Source organism: Setaria viridis, chromosome 1 (assembly GCF_005286985.2).
Source record: "Setaria viridis chromosome 1, Setaria_viridis_v4.0, whole genome shotgun sequence".
Taxonomy (NCBI): domain Eukaryota; kingdom Viridiplantae; phylum Streptophyta; class Magnoliopsida; order Poales; family Poaceae; genus Setaria; species Setaria viridis.
The window spans coordinates 6,814,598-6,830,924 of NC_048263.2; the positions used below are offsets into that span (position 1 = coordinate 6,814,598).

Below are 16,327 nucleotides of genomic sequence, written 5' to 3' on the forward strand. Positions count from 1 at the left end.
AAGGCTCCCGGCGCGGCCGTTCGATCTCGCCACAGTGCTCGACGCCAGCAGGCCACGTGCTTCGTCATCGACAACCTCGGTCCCGGCGATCGGCTCAGCGCCGTGGCACCCTCGTGCGGCGGCGCGTCGCGTTGTCCGGCTGACGCGCATGTCGGACGCCGGGACGGCCACGGACAAGCGCGCCGTGGAATCCCTCACCGCCGACGTTGGAGACGATCTTGGGTTCGCCACCGTGGTGCTCGACGGCAGCCTTCTCTCTTATCACCCTGATCAAAGCCGTTGGTGTGTCAGCGGCATCGCCTTGTTCAAGCGCGTTCTGATTGTCGATTGAGGCCGACCACACCGTTGGTGGCGTCGCCAAGGAAAGTGCCATAATTCGGCGCTGGCAAATCATCGCGTGTAGGATAGGCGAACCGCAAACGAATGGTAGGATCATCACCTGACGAAGATCGTGAGGATGAAGCGCGTAGGGTTTGGTACCTTGGTTTAGTCTAGCTCCTCAGTTTAACTATGGCTTGTTTATCTCCAGATGTATCATGTACTCCCTCCGATTCTTAAATAGATGACATCATTGACTTTTTACTCCAACTTTAACCACCAATATCTATTGAACACAAGTTAGTTAACTAAAGTAAAATATATATCATTTATCAAAAAAATGTAAAATATATATCATTATGTCTATTATCAAATGTATTTTAGATTTAACTTGTAAATTTATCTATTTGCAAAAATATTTGTAGAAAAGATGAATAATCAAACGAATGAAAAAGTCAACGGTGTCATCTATTTAAGAACGGAGTAGTATGTGCTAATGGCTAAGTGGTTTTATGGATAGGAGTTAACTGAAAAAGAACTGTGCAAGCTGACCAGTTCGAATCCAAATTCTGCTGCTTAATGCTCCACAGCTGCATATACCCAACAAAAGCAACACTGAACAAGCATAGCAAAAGGTACTAAAATATAGAATCCAGCTACTATCAAATTACACTTGCATGATCTAATAGTAATTAGGTCCACAGTTAAAACTAATCTCACAGTTTTGCAGCAGCAGCATCAAACCCATCAACACAAGCAATCTAAAGGCACCGCAACTCCACAAGCACCAAGATTAACAGCAACAATAATAGCAACACAATCCAACATGGCCCCCGGGCCGGTGGCTTAGGCAGCCACGTCCTCTTCCTCCTCGTCCTCGTAGTCTTCCTCCTCGTCAGCTGTCGCGTCCTGGTACTGCTGGTACTCAGCCACCAGGTCGTTCATGTTGCTCTCAGCCTCGGTGAACTCCATCTCGTCCATGCCCTCCCCGGTGTACCAGTGCAAGAAGGCCTTGCGCCGGAACATGGCCGTGAACTGCTCGCTCACGCGGCGGAACATCTCCTGGATCGAGGTGGAGTTGCCGATGAACGTGGACGCCATCTTCAGGCCTCTGGGGGGGATGTCGCACACGCTCGACTTCACGTTGTTCGGGATCCACTCCACGAAGTAGGACGAGTTCTTGTTCTGCACGTTCAGCATCTGCTCGTCCACCTCCTTGGTGCTCATCTTCCCACGGAACATGGCCGAGGCTGTCAGGTAGCGCCCATGACGTGGGTCGGCTGCGCACATCATGTTCTTGGCGTCCCACATCTGCTGGGTCAGCTCGGGGACGGTGAGGGCACGGTACTGCTGGGATCCCCTTGAGGTCAACGGTGCAAAGCCAACCATGAAGAAATGGAGGCGAGGGAAGGGTATCAAGTTGACTGCAAGCTTCCGAAGGTCAGAGTTCAGCTGGCCTGGGAACCGCAGGCAGCAAGTAACACCACTCATGGTTGCAGAGATGAGATGGTTCAGATCACCAACTGGAACAGCAGAAAGAGGCAAGAGTCAGATTCATGTCTAAATGGCAGAAACAACTGTGTGTGAAACAAGGCAGGAAAGCATGATACAATCACCTCAAGGTATTAAAGTGTATTCTGCACTACATGCAAAATTTTGAACAGATAGAGGCGTCAAAATGCTAGTGAAATGCATGTGCCCAACATTCACATTAATTCAACAAGTAGTGCATTGCAATAAATATGCAGCAATGGCAAACAAGGACCAGTAATTCATTACAGCATCACAGGGGATAGATTTGTATCGCAGCATTTCACATGGAGATGGCTACAATCCACTCTTCCGTAGCATGATATGAAATAAATGAGCAATAAATACTGAATCTGGGTGCAGGAACTGAGCAAAGTAGCAATGCAAACTTACAGGTGGGTGTAGCAAGTTTCAGAGTGCGGAAGCAGATGTCGTAAAGAGCTTCATTGTCAAGGACCATGCACTCATCAGCATTCTCAACAAGTTGATGAACAGAGAGTGTAGCATTGTAAGGTTCTACCACAGTATCAGACACCTTCGGTGATGGGAAAACTGAGAATGTCAACATCATCCTATCTGGGTACTCCTCCCTGATTTTTGAGATGAGCAGGGTGCCCATACCAGAGCCAGTACCTCCACCCAATGAGTGGCAAACCTGAAATCCTGCAGAAGAAAACAAAAAAGATTATTTCAGATATGATTCCATAGCTGGAGCACGTATAAATTAAAAGGATAGCAACATATACGATAATGGAGATCCTAGTTGCAACACCCTAACATGAATCCCAAGCACATATCCTTCGGAACCACTAGCCAAGATGAGTTGAAAACCATTTTACTGGCCTGACAAATGGATTTTCTCATAGGCACAGCATTTGCACAATTTTCATACATAGTGAAATATGAGTATCAGATAAGTCCAACAGAACCAACCTAAAGAAAATAAGTTAACAGTTGATTTAGAAACCTTACACAACCAGGAACCAGCAACAGAGTTTGAATACAGATTGCAAGGAAAACTTTTGCAATTACTCATCAGTTATATGAGTTCACATCTCTATAGTCAAATGGCATAATAAAGCCTTGTCAGTAGCACACGAGAGCCACCAGCAGAACAACAGTGGCCAAATTTGTGATTGAGGATCATGACAATAAAGTCTAACCATGCAAGTAGAAATGCCATATTAAATGCCCTGAACACAACAAGCTTACTGCTAGCTACCAGAACCACTCCAGAATAACTGGATCTCGGTACTTTCAACCGCATAACACTGCACGGCAAACACTAATCCGTGGAAACCGAGCCACGCATTTCATCCAAGCACGGGAATAAATTGAATGCATTCACAAAAATAACGGGGAAACCGCACAAACAATTGGCTAGATCTACAAGCCGTGAATCACAACATTGCAACTTATCACTCTTATGACCTCATAAAAATGCACTAGATCCGCACGCTGACAACCCCCAAATCGCGCCGAATTTACGAGCATTTCCAACGGAACGAACAGATCTACGAGGAGAAGGGCAGCAAACATTACCTTGGAGGCAGTCGCAGTTCTCGGCCTCCTTGCGGACGACGTCGAGGACGGAGTCGATGAGCTCGGCGCCCTCGGTGTAGTGTCCCTTGGCCCAGTTGTTCCCGGCCCCGGACTGGCCGAAGACGAAGTTGTCGGGGCGGAAGATCTGGCCGTAGGGGCCCGAGCGGACGGAGTCCATGGTGCCGGGCTCGAGGTCCATGAGCACGGCGCGCGGGACGAACCGCCCCCCGCTGGCCTCGTTGTAGTAGACGTTGATGCGCTCGAGCTGGAGGTCGGAGTCGCCGGCGTACTTGCCCGTGTGGTCGATGCCGTGCTCGTCGCAGATCACCTCCCAGAACTTGGCCCCGATCTGGTTCCCGCACTGCCCGCCCTGGATGTGCAGGATCTCCCTCATGGCGGCGGCGGAGGTGGGGGACGGCGGCGGCGAGGTGGTGCGGGCGCTAGGGTTGCGGCGAGCTGGGAGGCGGAGGAGGAGGAGGCGAGCGGTTGGGGGGGGTGGGAAACGAGGGGAGCGGGTGGGAGGGCGTTTTATTGGGGAGGCGTGAGGGGGGGGGGGGCCTCCTGCGCGTGAGGTGTGAGGCCGGGCAAGGAATTTGAAATTTGCTTGGAGGAGGGGGGATTTTGTTTGGGCGGTGACAACAGAGTTCTTTTTTATTTCAAAAAATTATTTGCTATTCATTTATGTTAATATAGAGCTAATTTTTTCCCAAATTCCTTTCGGAAACAAGGGCAAGTTCATTCGAGGTAGTTTGTTAGTGCTCCCCCCGTTTAAAAATAATTTCCATAATCGAACTACGTCATGACAGTATATTTTCCTATTGACTTAATTAAAGTTGGAGGAATTTAACCAAACCAAAGTACCTTACGTTTTTTAACCATCAACACACTATTAATGTTATGTGCGTTTGTAAAAAAAGGAGTTTTTCTTAGGTAAAGGTATAATAAATTATAAGATGTATGACATGTGGTAGATCACGACCTTAAGTGAAATTTGTCGGCTCAATCTCGAGGTATCCATAGAGCTAATGTTGTATGCATGTATTTAAAAAATTGAAATTCCTTTCGGAAATTTGCTTGGAGGATTTTTATTCGGGCGGTGCTGAGTTCTTTTTATTTAAAAAATGATTTGCTATTCATTTATGTTAATATAGAGCCATTTTTTCCAAATTCCTTTCGGAAACAAGGGCAAGTTCATTCTAGACAATTTGTAGTTTGTTAGTGCTCCCTCCATTAACAAATATAATATACTTAATTTTTTTCAAAATCGGACTACGTCATGACAATAATTTTTTTTCTATACACTTAAATAAAGTTACAGAAATTTAACCAAACCAAAGTACTTACATTTTGGAACCATCAACACATTATTAGTATATGTGCGTTTGTCAAAAAAATAAGAAGCTTTTCTTAGGCAAAGGTATAATAAATTATAAGATGCATGACATATGGTAAATCACATATGACTACCTTATGGTGTTTGGATACGAGGTACTAAACTTTAGCAGTGTCACATCGGATGTTCGGATGCTAATTAGAAGGACTAAACATGAGCTAATTACAAAACTAATTGCACAGATAGAGTCTAATTCGTGAGACGAATCTATTAAAGCTAATTAATTCATCATTAGCAAATGGTTACTGTAGCACCATATTGGCAAATTATGGACTAATTAGATTTAATAGATTCGTCTCGCGAATTAGACTCCATCTGTGCAATTAGTTTTATAATTAGACTATGTTTAATACTCCTAATTAGTATCAAACATCTGATATGACAGGTGCTAAAGTTTAGCCTGGTGTTCCCAAACACCCCCTAAGCGAATCTTCCGATCTCTCGTAGATGTTCATAAAATTGCGTGCATGTATTTATAAGGGTGCGTGTATCGTCAGTCATCCGGCTGCAGAAGATCTCGACCCAATTAGCCATCATCATCAGTCAGTGGTAGCAGATGGGCGGCTTTCAAGAGCAAGCAAACCACAGGCTTGTGGTGTGGGTGTTCCCAACAGCCGCCGGTGTCAATGGCCATGTCCTGTTCTTATCCTGGAAGACGACGGGTCGATGGGTCCGAGAGAATAAAACGGATAAGATATCTAATCTCAACATCACGCGGTGGTTGCAGGCTTGATTATACCTTTGCCCAATGTGTAATGTGTCACTGTGTCCCCGAGGCTGGTGATGCACTGATGCCTGATTGGTCCGAACCTTTGCGAGCTCGACGAGCCAGCGCGAGAGCGGTTAGCATGCACGCTCACCTGCCTTCTCAACTCGTCTGGAGGGAGAACTGGATGAACTGATGATGGAGGGCCAGACCTGCCGCGCGTGCTCGGGCCCTGCTGGTGCTCGCCACATGAGCGAGCCACGCTGGCCCAGACGGGGAGGACCAACGGGCCCATTCGCGTGCGCGCCCGCTGACAGCGGAGATCCACATGTCGTGTGAGCTGTCGTCCCGTGCTTATCCTCGGAACTTACTCGCCACGATTCAGAATGCTTGGGTGTTTTAACTACAGGTGTGCGTCCATTACCTAGTCATCGCAAGAATAATGCTACAAAATACCCATTAGGCGTGATGCCAAGTCTGAAAAGATTCACTTAGTTTAAAAAAAAGGAGTTCACTTGGTTCTTCTACAGGAAATGGTTAGTCTCCTTTTGTTACGCGATAAACTCAAGCAAATTGGGCCGGCGGTTTAGGCAGCGCGATTTGTTTCCTCAAGCCCACTTATTGTTTCGGCCCATCCCGAACACGCCCCGGCCCAAAATTTGTCTCTGTGACTCTGTCCAGTTTTTGAACTTTGAAGAGCGTCGATTAAACTCAAAATTCCACACTGCGTTGGTGGAATGCATGGAAATATAATACGTGTAACATCGGCGACACAAAAACAATAGAAATGAGGACAGCATTTTTTTTAAGAAAAATAAAACTATAACTACAAAGTTTCAAAGAAGATGGCAACTTCTAACGGGAAAAATAAATTATTTTCGAAGCCTCGAAGGGCAGGGATTAAATACACACAACAAGAATGGGAAAAAAAAATACGAGCACGTATGCAGTAATACAGGCAGGGAGACAATTAATTACTAGCTCGTCCGTTACTTCTTCGTGGCGAACTGCGCCTTGATCCTCTGCAAGGTGGCCGCGTCGATCCTGAACGCCTTGGCGAGCACGTCGTCGTCGACGGCGGGGTTGGCGCCGAAGAGCGAGTCTGCGACGCGGACGAGCCCTGGGTTCTGGCTGCTGAGGCCAGCGATCCCCACGGCGGGTCGGTCGCCGCAGTTGAACTCGAAGTGTACGAGCCCCCTGGGGAACACGAACGCGTCGCCCACGGACAGCACCCTGGCGAAGAGCGTCCCGTCGGCGGCGAGGAAGCCCGCGCGCATCTCGCCCTCGACGACGGTGAGCACCTCGGCGGCGCGCGGGTGCGTGTGCGGCGGGTTGAGCCCGCCCGGGGCCAGGTCGAGGCGCGCCATCGAGACGCCGCCCAGCGAGTTGAGGCCCGGGACCGCGCGCGCGTCCACGAGGGTCACCCTGGAGCCGAACGCGTTGGACGTGTCGCCGGCGACGTGGAGGCCGGCGAAGGCGAAGTCGCCGGCCGTCACTTGCGACGGGTCCTTGCACACGTGCCCGTTCACGAACACTGCATCAGAAGAGGTGTCGGCGACGCAGAAGTCCTGGAGAGGGCTCGGGTCGTAGGCGAGAGCCAGGGGAGACGCAATTGCTACTGCAACAAGAAGAGCAAGCAGGACGAGCTCGAAGGACCTTGCCATGGCTGCCTGCTTGACTACGAGTCCACGAACTTCTAGAGAAGCTCGTCGAGTTATCAATGCGCGAGCTGCATTGAGGTACTAGATGAGCCGGTGAAGAGGGAGAGCAGAGGCATGGAGGACGTGAACATATAGCCGTGAGGCTGCATGGTGCTGCACACAGCGCGTGTTTGTCTGGAAGCTCTGTGCTGGACGCACGAGCTGCTCGGCCTGCAGGGCGCGATTGGACGCGCTGGACGAGATGAAGCTGCGACCGGGTCCTGTGTGAGACTACTGAGACTCTTGCGCTCCGGCCGGCGAGGCGCTAATCATCCGGCACGGTGGGATAACGAGAAGATTAAGAATTCGCGCGCCCGCAAACCGACGGGGTCACTCCATCGTGGACTTGATGTGACGGACCGACCCAGTCTTCTAGTCCATATGATTGTCATCGGCCGGGCAGCAGGTTGATGGGGTCTCGTCTCGTGCGTCCGGGACAGCAATTTGCGAAACAGGGTGACGGAAACCGATTGGCTGCGATTGTTGAGCTGATTAAGATGGTGCAGGCCGGCACCAGCTGTCCATGCATGTTTCCATATTCTTTTTTTAAAAAGACAAGCAGGAGCACTGCTAATTCATATAAGAAGGAAAGCATGCAAATTTTATATATGGTTTAATATTACATAAATGAACAACAAACTCACAGGTAGACATTAGATTCCTCTCAAGATAAAAATTTGGTGTATAAAGATTCCTCTCAAGATAAAATTTCTTATGTGGTATCTTAAAAGGGAAGTGATCCTCACGAAAGATAATTTAGCTAGAAAGAATTGGAACGGGAGTAAAGCTCGTTGTTTTTTAGTAAGTTGGAAACTATCCAACATCTGTTTTTCGAATATCATTATGCAAAATTTCTATAGCGTGCAATTCACGTTGTGTTAGGTATACCACCACCAGTAAACTCAGACCATCTGTTTACTAGTTGGTCTAAGCAGGGGTGACACAAGCACAATGAAATGTTATTGATAGGAGCCACTGCTATATGTTGGGCAATTTGATTCACAAGGAATGATATTGTGTCTAACAATTGCAGACAAAAACTTTTTTGGAGGTGCTTTTCATGGGGACACATTGACTTCGGTTCTGGGCTCTGTTGCAGCACATTGACGACTAAAGGGAGCGGCTTGTCGAGGCATGCCAGCTTCTAGAGTCTAGAGCCATGTTGTTTTTCGCATTCCACGGATGGCCTTTCATCTTGTGTATTGGTTAATTATATTAAACATAATGTGGTTTAAACTCTGAGTGTGCTTGTAAAAATCACGGACTGATACCTCTTTCTGAGGGTTTTGAAGCCGGAACATTTTCCATTATCTAAAAAAGGTGGACATTAGATTCCTAAGAAACTAAAAAGGCTCCAACTTGCTCTTGAATAAGATTCTGGGTGTATAAGAAATTGTCATGTATACTTCTCCTCTTTATGAAGGCACTCTGATTTCTGGAAACAACCTCATTTAGATGGAGAGCTAATCTATTGGAGAGCAACTTTGAGATGATTTTGGCTACACTTCTTGTTAGGCTAATTGGTCTATAGTCTGAAACTCTTTTTGAGTCAGCCGATTTTGGGACGAGGATAATATGTGCAGTGTTTAGCAAGTTGAAGTGCTGAGCAAAGAAATAGTTTACTGCCTCAATAAGGTCTCCTTTTATAGTGCCCCAATTGCATTTGAAGAACCTGCCGATGAAGCTATCTGGGCCTCGTGCTTTCTCAGATTGCATATTCATTACTACATCCTTCAACTGTTGGAAAATTTCAGAGGTGGTCAAAAAGGTCGAGAAAAAGGAGGGGATAAGGAAAACGCCCCAGGACTCGAAATCACGATGTGCCACCTCGTGCCTTGATTGGAGGCGCAACCAATTCGTGGTTGCGGTCCCAGATCGCCCAACGCCACATTAAAAAGGGGGACCCGGCTGGTTTTTTGAGCTGACCAACGAACGCCAAAAACCACGCACGCCCCCTAACATTGCCACCCCGATCCCGGCAGCGCTGAAGCCATCTGAAGGTGCCGCCGTTCTACTCTCGCAGTCCCTGGCCAGTCAAGGTGGAGGCCAAAAGGAAGACACGATCTCCACCGAGCTGGTACAACTACGGCGACTGCATCCCCAGCTTCGTCCCCAACTCTAATGGCTGGGTCATCGCACAATGTTGCCCTGGTTGTGCTTCTGACTAATCGCCTAAGTTATTTCATGTTCGGGTGTCAATGATCCTGTTTAGTTAGGTTAAGCAATGTAGATTCCTACATCAACTCCTCTATAGTGAAAGGCTCCTCCAAGTGTTGTAGATCTCTTCGTTATAGTTGTACCCTCTCCCAGTTTAAGGAAGTGTCCCTAGCATCCAAGACACCAAGCAATTTTTTGAAATGATCATGCACTACTGGGGAATCAACGTTTAGTACCGGTTGAGAACCCCCTTTACTAACAGTTTCACAACCGGTATTGGTAGTTCGGTACTAAAGGGGCACCTTTAGTACCGGTTGAAATAACCGGTACTAAAGGGTATTAAAAAATTAAAAAAAGGAAATCCTCGCCAACCCCGCCGGCCCTCGCCGCCCACCTCCCGCCCCTACCCCGCCACCCTCCACCTCCCGCCCTCCTCCCTCTTCCACCCCGCCACCCTCCTCTACCCCACAGCCCTCCGCCGCCCTCTGCCCTCCTCCACCCTCCGCCCCGCCACCCTCCTCCTCCCGCCGCCCCCTCCTCCTGCGGCGGCTGCTCCCGCCGCGCCCGCCCACCGCCGCTCCCGCCGCCTGCTGGTGAGGTGAGAGCACAAGGAGATAGGAAGGGAGAGGAAGGGAGATGGGAGAGATAGAGGAGATAGAGGAAGGGATACGGCAATCGGTGGGTGCGGATAAGAAGTGTCGGCAGCAGCGGATGGAGCTCTTTAGTACCGGGTGGAGCCCCCACCCGGTACTAAAGGGGGTCACGAGGGCTTCCTCGAGGACTATCCGTTAGGCCTGGTACTAATGCTCACATTAGTACCGGGCCAAAATGTAACCGGAACTAAGGCCGTGGACGAAAGGTCCATTCGCTAGTAGTGATGGATCTCCTTCTCTTTATCTGCATGCAGATGCACCGACCCAGTCTCTAGTCCATATGATTATCATCGGGCAGCAGGTTGATGATGGGGTCTCGTCTCGTGCGTCCTGCACAAGTGGACAGTAATTTGCGAGACAGGGTGACGCAAGCCAGGCGTCGATTCATTGCGATTATTGAGCTGATCAAGATGGTGCATGATGGCACCCCGTGTCCAGTTATACGGTCCGCTTGGTACCCTTGCCAGGGCTCGCCTGACCTGGCTGAGCAAGGGTGTGTGTTGTTTGGATATTTTACTTGCTGCCTCGTTACTTGCGTTGTCAAGGTTTTACCTTGCTCGAGCAAGCAAGCCAAACTGGCTCACCTCCGCTGGCAAGGCTAGCCTTGCCTAGCGAGGATAGGCAAGGCAAGACGTCAAGAGAAGCAAGCAGACCCATAATGTCCTACGCTCACAGGCCAGCCGTCCATGTTTCCATACTCAAAGACACTCTCTTTTAGGGATGGTGTATATATATTTTTTTCTTCCATCCCCGCCCCTTCCGCTTGGGAGGCGCCTCCTCCGGTCTCTAGAGGCAATGGCACTGCAGCCGTGCCCACCCTAAAGTCTCTTCACCTCATTGGATTAATTAATCTTCCGACTTCATTGAGCTACGTACCAACGTGCCTCTCCTACCCTACCACTATTAAATCGATGATGCCTCCATCTCCAACCTCATCACTCCATCTTCGCGCGTGCTACTTTAGGCATGAGAGTTAATCGGCGAGTTCGACTATAAAGGATGGCATTTCATGCATCGAATGTGTTTATTTTAATTGGTCACAAAATATTTTGCCCAAATAGAACTGGAAAATTGATGAAAGTGTTATCTACATGTTCAATGTATGTAACGAGTTACTCCATCCATTCTTAAATATACGACATCTATCATCAAAAGTACTTTAAATTTAATTTGTAGATTTATTTATTTGCATAAATATTTGTAAAAATATAAATAGTCAAATGAAAGAAAATCAATGATGTCATATATTTAAGAACGGAGATAAGTATTGGATATATAGTTGCAAAATATAATCAGTTACTTATCCGCAAGTAGCGCATACATGAAATTTCACGTGGTATTACCTTACAAGTTTTTCTAGTAAATGGCATGAGCTCTAACTTAGTAGTTTGCAGAATGAATTATTATTTTTTCATCTAAATAGTTATCAAATTGCATATATACTCATATCGGGGCATATGCCCTCTTCCCACAGTACCGTGCACGCTCTCACCGGATTAGCACCTCACCGTGTGCACCACCTTGTTAGAGTAGGGAGAGAAAAGAGCAAGAGGGAAAGAGAAAGGAAGAGAAGAAAAAAGAGCGATATAGTAAAATAAAAGGACAACTAACGGGAGAAAAGGCAATAGATCAAGCTGGCTTGGGGTCATATTTCGAAAAAAAGCTTGGAAATTCATGCCTTGCCCTAGCTAATAGCCAACTTCAACAATTTTTTGAGGTTCGGCCTTCCTACTCCTTTTAATTTAAAAACTAATTAAATTAAATCATTGGGCTTCGGGTATGGTTTTCTACTAACAGCCTGTTTGGATACAGGCTGCTAAAGTTTAGCACCTGTCACATCGGATGTTTGGATGCTAATTAGGAGTATTAAACATAGGCTAATTATAAAACTAATTGCACAAATAGAGTCTAATTCGCAAGACGAATCTATTAAGCCTAATTAGTCCATATTTTGATAATGTGGTGCTACAGTAACCATTTGCTAATGATGAATTAATTAGGCTTAATAGATTCATCTCACGAATTAGTACAGGGTTATGCAATTAGTTTTATAATTAGCTTATGTTTAGTCCTCCTAATTAGTATCCGAACATCCGATGTGACACTGCTAAACTTTAACACTTGGTATTCAAACACCCCCTAAATTTGACCCTTATCACTTGGTATCCAAACACCCCCTAAATTTGGCCCTTCAACAGACGTGGCATGTCAGGCTCAGACCAGACCCACGGAGTGGACCTAAAATGCTCAGATCTGGATATACTATAGTACTTATCCTCATCAATATTCTAAAATGTTTAATAGGAATTTTAGTTTAACAGATTGGAGAAAGGGGATTTTCTGAACCCACTATTGGTGACTTTTTTTGTTTGCCGAGGGAGGAGAGGTCATTGAACATAACAGCAACATCATACACATGCAATCAGTCGAACTTTTTTTATTTTTATATTTTTTATTTTAGCATTTTGCAAAAATATATAGTCGGTTTTTTTGAAAAAATTTCAAAACTAGGCCCAGCCGGCGACAAGGGGTACACTCCTCCGCATCACACTTTCAAAAAATCATAACTAATTCATATCAACTTAGATGGAGATAAACTTTATATAAAACTTGTATATCTCGATGATATCTACAACTTTGTAGTTAAATTTTTTTTCATTTAACAAGATTTATAACTTTATAGTTTAAACTGTTTTTATTTGGAGGCATTTAATTGCTGAAATAATCGACACAAGTTTCGGATCTAAAAATTGAATTTTAGATCTGAAACTTGTGTTGATTATTTGAGTACCAATATGACATCAAATGAAAAAAATTTTAACTACAAAGTTGTAGATATCATCGAGATGTACAAGTTTTATATAAAGTTTATCTCCATCCAAGTTGATATGAATTAGTTATGATTTTTTGAAAGTGTGGTGCGGAGGGTGTACCCCTTGTTGCCGGCTGGGCTGGCGGTAAGGCCCTTCCGCCAGCCCAAGCGGCGGTTGGGCCGGCGGAAGCGACTTGCCACCCGGTGGCAGTAGCCTTTGTAATTTTTTTATCCGACTATATATTTTTGCAAAATACTAAAATAAAAAATATAAAAATAAAAAAAAGTTCCAATCAGTCGGCCCAAACTGAACTTTCATTCTACGGCCCAAGCACGAATTGAATGTATCGAGCAGTATAAAAACGCCGTTGACGACCACACCCACCAACACACTGCTTTCCTTCCTTCCCGCCCGCGGCGCGCGATGGCGAACTTAGCGGCCCAGCTCGCGGCCGTGCTCCAGGCCTGCATCAAGCGGAGCGGCGGCCCCAAGCCCAGCCGCGCCCACGCCAAGACCGCGCACGCGCGCGTCCTCGCCGCCGGCCTCGCCGCCGACACCTTCCTCCTCAACCGCCTCGTCGAGCTCTACTCCCTCTCCGGCCTGCCATGCCACGCGCTCCGCGCCTTCCGCGCGCTGCCCCACCCCAACGTCTACTCCTACAACGCCGCGATCTCGACGGCCTGCCGCGCGGGGGACCTCGCCGCCGCCCGGGATCTGCTCGTCAGAATGCCCGAACGGAACGCCGTCTCCTGGAACACCGTTATCTCCGCCGTCGCGCGGTCGGACTCCCCTGGGGACGCGCTGGCGATGTACGAGGGGATGCTCCAGGAGGGCCTCGCGCCGACGCACTTCACGCTCGCCAGCGTGCTGAGCGCGTGCGGCGCCATGGCCGCGCTCGACGTCGGGAGGCGCTGCCACGGGCTCGCCGTCAAGGTCGGGCTCGACGGAAACCAGTTCGTCGAGAACGCGCTCCTCGGCATGTACACCAAGTGCGGGAGCGTTGCTGATGCCGTCAGGCTGTTCGACGGGATGGCTAGCCCGAACGAGGTGTCGTTCACGGCGATGATGGGTGGGCTGGCACAGAGTGGGGCCGTCGACAGTGCGCTCAGGTTGTTTGCACGGATGAGCAGGATCGGAGTCCGTGTTGATCCGGTGGCTGTCTCTAGTGTTCTCGGTGCGTGTGCGCAAGCTCGCACTGATGAGTACAGTATTGTTCGTGCAATCAGGCTTGGACAGTCCATTCATGCATTGGTTGTCAGAAAAGGGTTTGGATCGGACCTACACGTTGGAAACTCGTTGATGGATATGTATGCGAAGTGCATGGAGGTGGGTGAGGCCATGAAAGTCTTCGAGTCAATGCCCAGCGTCAGTATCGTTTCTTGGAACATCCTTATAACTGGATACGGCCAGGTGGGTCTCTATGCGAAGGCCATGGAAGTGCTGGACCTCATGCAAGAGTCAGGTTTTGAGCCCAATGAGGTCACTTACAGTAACATGCTTGCCTCTTGTATTAAGGCGAGGGATGTTCCATCTGCTCGTGTAATGTTTGACAAGATATCAAAGCCAAGTGTGACTACTTGGAACACTCTATTATCTGGTTACTGCCAGGAGGAACTGCATCAAGACACAATTGAGTTGTTCAGGAGGATGCAGCATCAAAACGTGCAGCCTGACAGGACAACTTTGGCTGTGATCCTTAGCTCATGCTCTAGATTAGGAATTTTGGAACTGGGCAAGCAAGTACATTCTGCTTCAGTAAGACTTTTGCTTCACAACGACATGTTTGTTGCAAATGGTCTGGTGGATATGTATTCAAAATGTGGTCAGGTTGGTGTTGCTCAGATCATTTTCAGTAAGATGACAGAGAGAGATGTGGTATGTTGGAATTCCATGATCTCAGGTTTGGCTATCCATTCTTTGAATGAAGAGGCCTTCGATTTCTTCAAGCAGATGCGAGAAAATGGAATGTTCCCCACAGAATCATCCTATGCTAGCATGATCAACTCATGTGCTAGATTGTCATCCATACCTCAAGGTAGGCAGATACATGCACAGGTTCTAAAAGATGGTTATGAGCAGAATGTCTATGTTGGCAGTGCCCTGATCGACATGTATGCTAAATGTGGCAACATGGATGATGCACGCCTTTTCTTTGACTACATGAGTGCGAAGAACATAGTGGCATGGAATGAGATGATACATGGGTATGCTCAGAATGGTCTTGGAGAGAAAGCCGTAGAATTGTTTGAGTATATGTTAACCACAAAAGAGCAGCCAGACAGTGTGACTTTCATTGCTGTTCTGACAGGATGCAGTCACGCAGGTCTGGTTGATGAAGCCATTGCATTCTTTAATTCCATGGAGAGCAATTATGGGATTACACCGTTAGTTGAGCATTACACTTGCCTCATAGATGCACTTGGGCGGGCTGGTTGTTTTGTTGAGGTTGAGGCTGTAATAGATAAAATGCCATGCAAGGATGATCCTATAATATGGGAAGTTCTACTAGCTGCCTGTGTGGTACATCACAACGCTGAATTGGGAGAATATGCAGCAAAGCATCTGTTCCGCCTTGACCCAAAGAATCCATCACCTTATGTGCTTCTATCAAACATATATGCTTCCTTGGGCAGGCATGGCGACGCATCAGCTGTTAGGGCACTAATGAGTAGTCGTGGTGTTGTGAAAGGCCGTGGATACAGCTGGATAGATCACAAGGATGGTGCTCGTGCCTTTATGGTGGCTGATGATCTTGGAACAAATGTTGGAGAATTGACAATGTTTAGTGATGATGAAGACACTTCTGGGATTTCAGAAGTGCACCGAGACGAAACATGTGCCGGCTGATTCGAAATCTGGTGCTGCTGCTACAATATTTCACCGGCATATTATGCCAATTTTAGCTGAATCCAGCAGTCTCACTATGGTGCAATTCTCTTGTGAGCCTCACTCTTGTTTTAGCTTCACGCAGTACTGCAAATTGTGCATGGTCTGAACATTTTGAAGCAAAATATGGAAATGCAAAGCAGGAATTGCGCATTGCCGATTTGGTGTAAAGATGACTACATGCTGAATTGCTCAGTTCATTTCGTCATATGCTGCAAAAGGGTGTGATGAACCATGGCATATGGATGTTCAAACGAATTCCTGGCTTCATGCCCCATTATGATAGTAAGTTTCTAACTTTCTATCTAGATGGGTCAATGGACGAAAATGAGATAGTTTGTTCTTTTACATGTAGAACAGGTGATAGGTATAAGCACGAATTGTACCATATGTTGATTACCAGGGAATATGTACTGGAGAACAGACAAACAGTTGTCTCTTTTCTGTTTCAGATACTCACTTTTTGACTTCTTGTATCAATTGCTGATTTAGACCTCAGAAGAAAACAATTTCCATATTTGATTTCGTCGTGCTTGACTCATTCAACTACAATATTGCGAGCATGGTTATCTGTTATCTGTATGGTAAATGCAATGTTTATTTTTCTCGAAAATACAGGAGATCTGCAT

General features: G+C 47.1%; 3 protein-coding genes across 3 annotated transcripts; 1 reads left to right on the forward strand and 2 right to left on the reverse strand.

Annotated features, from left to right (window-relative positions):
• Positions 1–944: 944 nt before the first annotated feature.
• On the reverse strand, positions 945–3,904 carry LOC117851794 (tubulin beta-1 chain). The gene is made up of 3 exons (XM_034733696.2): positions 3,391–3,904; positions 2,242–2,511; positions 945–1,841 (listed from the first exon to the last, which is right to left on the reverse strand). Exons 1-3 carry the CDS (start codon positions 3,782–3,784, stop codon positions 1,165–1,167), a joined length of 1,341 nt encoding a protein of 446 aa, XP_034589587.1. The 5' UTR covers positions 3,785–3,904; the 3' UTR covers positions 945–1,164.
• Positions 3,905–6,447: 2,543 nt separating this feature from the next.
• Positions 6,448–7,539, reverse strand: LOC117853347 (putative germin-like protein 2-1). Its single transcript, XM_034735737.2, has one exon. The coding sequence runs from the start codon at positions 7,151–7,153 to the stop codon at positions 6,479–6,481; it is 675 nt and encodes a 224-aa protein (XP_034591628.1). The 5' UTR covers positions 7,154–7,539; the 3' UTR covers positions 6,448–6,478.
• Positions 7,540–13,223: 5,684 nt separating this feature from the next.
• LOC117859640 (pentatricopeptide repeat-containing protein At4g20770) lies at positions 13,224–16,223 on the forward strand. The gene has a single exon (XM_034742806.2). It carries the CDS (start codon positions 13,236–13,238, stop codon positions 15,657–15,659), a length of 2,424 nt encoding a protein of 807 aa, XP_034598697.1. The 5' UTR covers positions 13,224–13,235; the 3' UTR covers positions 15,660–16,223.
• The last annotated feature ends 104 nt before the right edge of the window (positions 16,224–16,327 follow it).

Coding starts and splice junctions, on each gene's coding strand:
- LOC117851794 (XM_034733696.2), bottom strand. CDS start 3,784: ATGAGGGAGATCCTGCACATCCAGGGCGGGCAGTGCGGGAACCAGATC. Junction 2,512..3,390: donor GAACTGCGACTGCCTCCAAG/GTAATGTTTGCT, acceptor TTTCTTCTGCAG/GATTTCAGGTTTGCCACTCA. Junction 1,842..2,241: donor GAAACTTGCTACACCCACCT/GTAAGTTTGCAT, acceptor CTGCTGTTCCAG/TTGGTGATCTGAACCATCTC.
- LOC117853347 (XM_034735737.2), bottom strand. CDS start 7,153: ATGGCAAGGTCCTTCGAGCTCGTCCTGCTTGCTCTTCTTGTTGCAGTA.
- LOC117859640 (XM_034742806.2), top strand. CDS start 13,236: ATGGCGAACTTAGCGGCCCAGCTCGCGGCCGTGCTCCAGGCCTGCATC.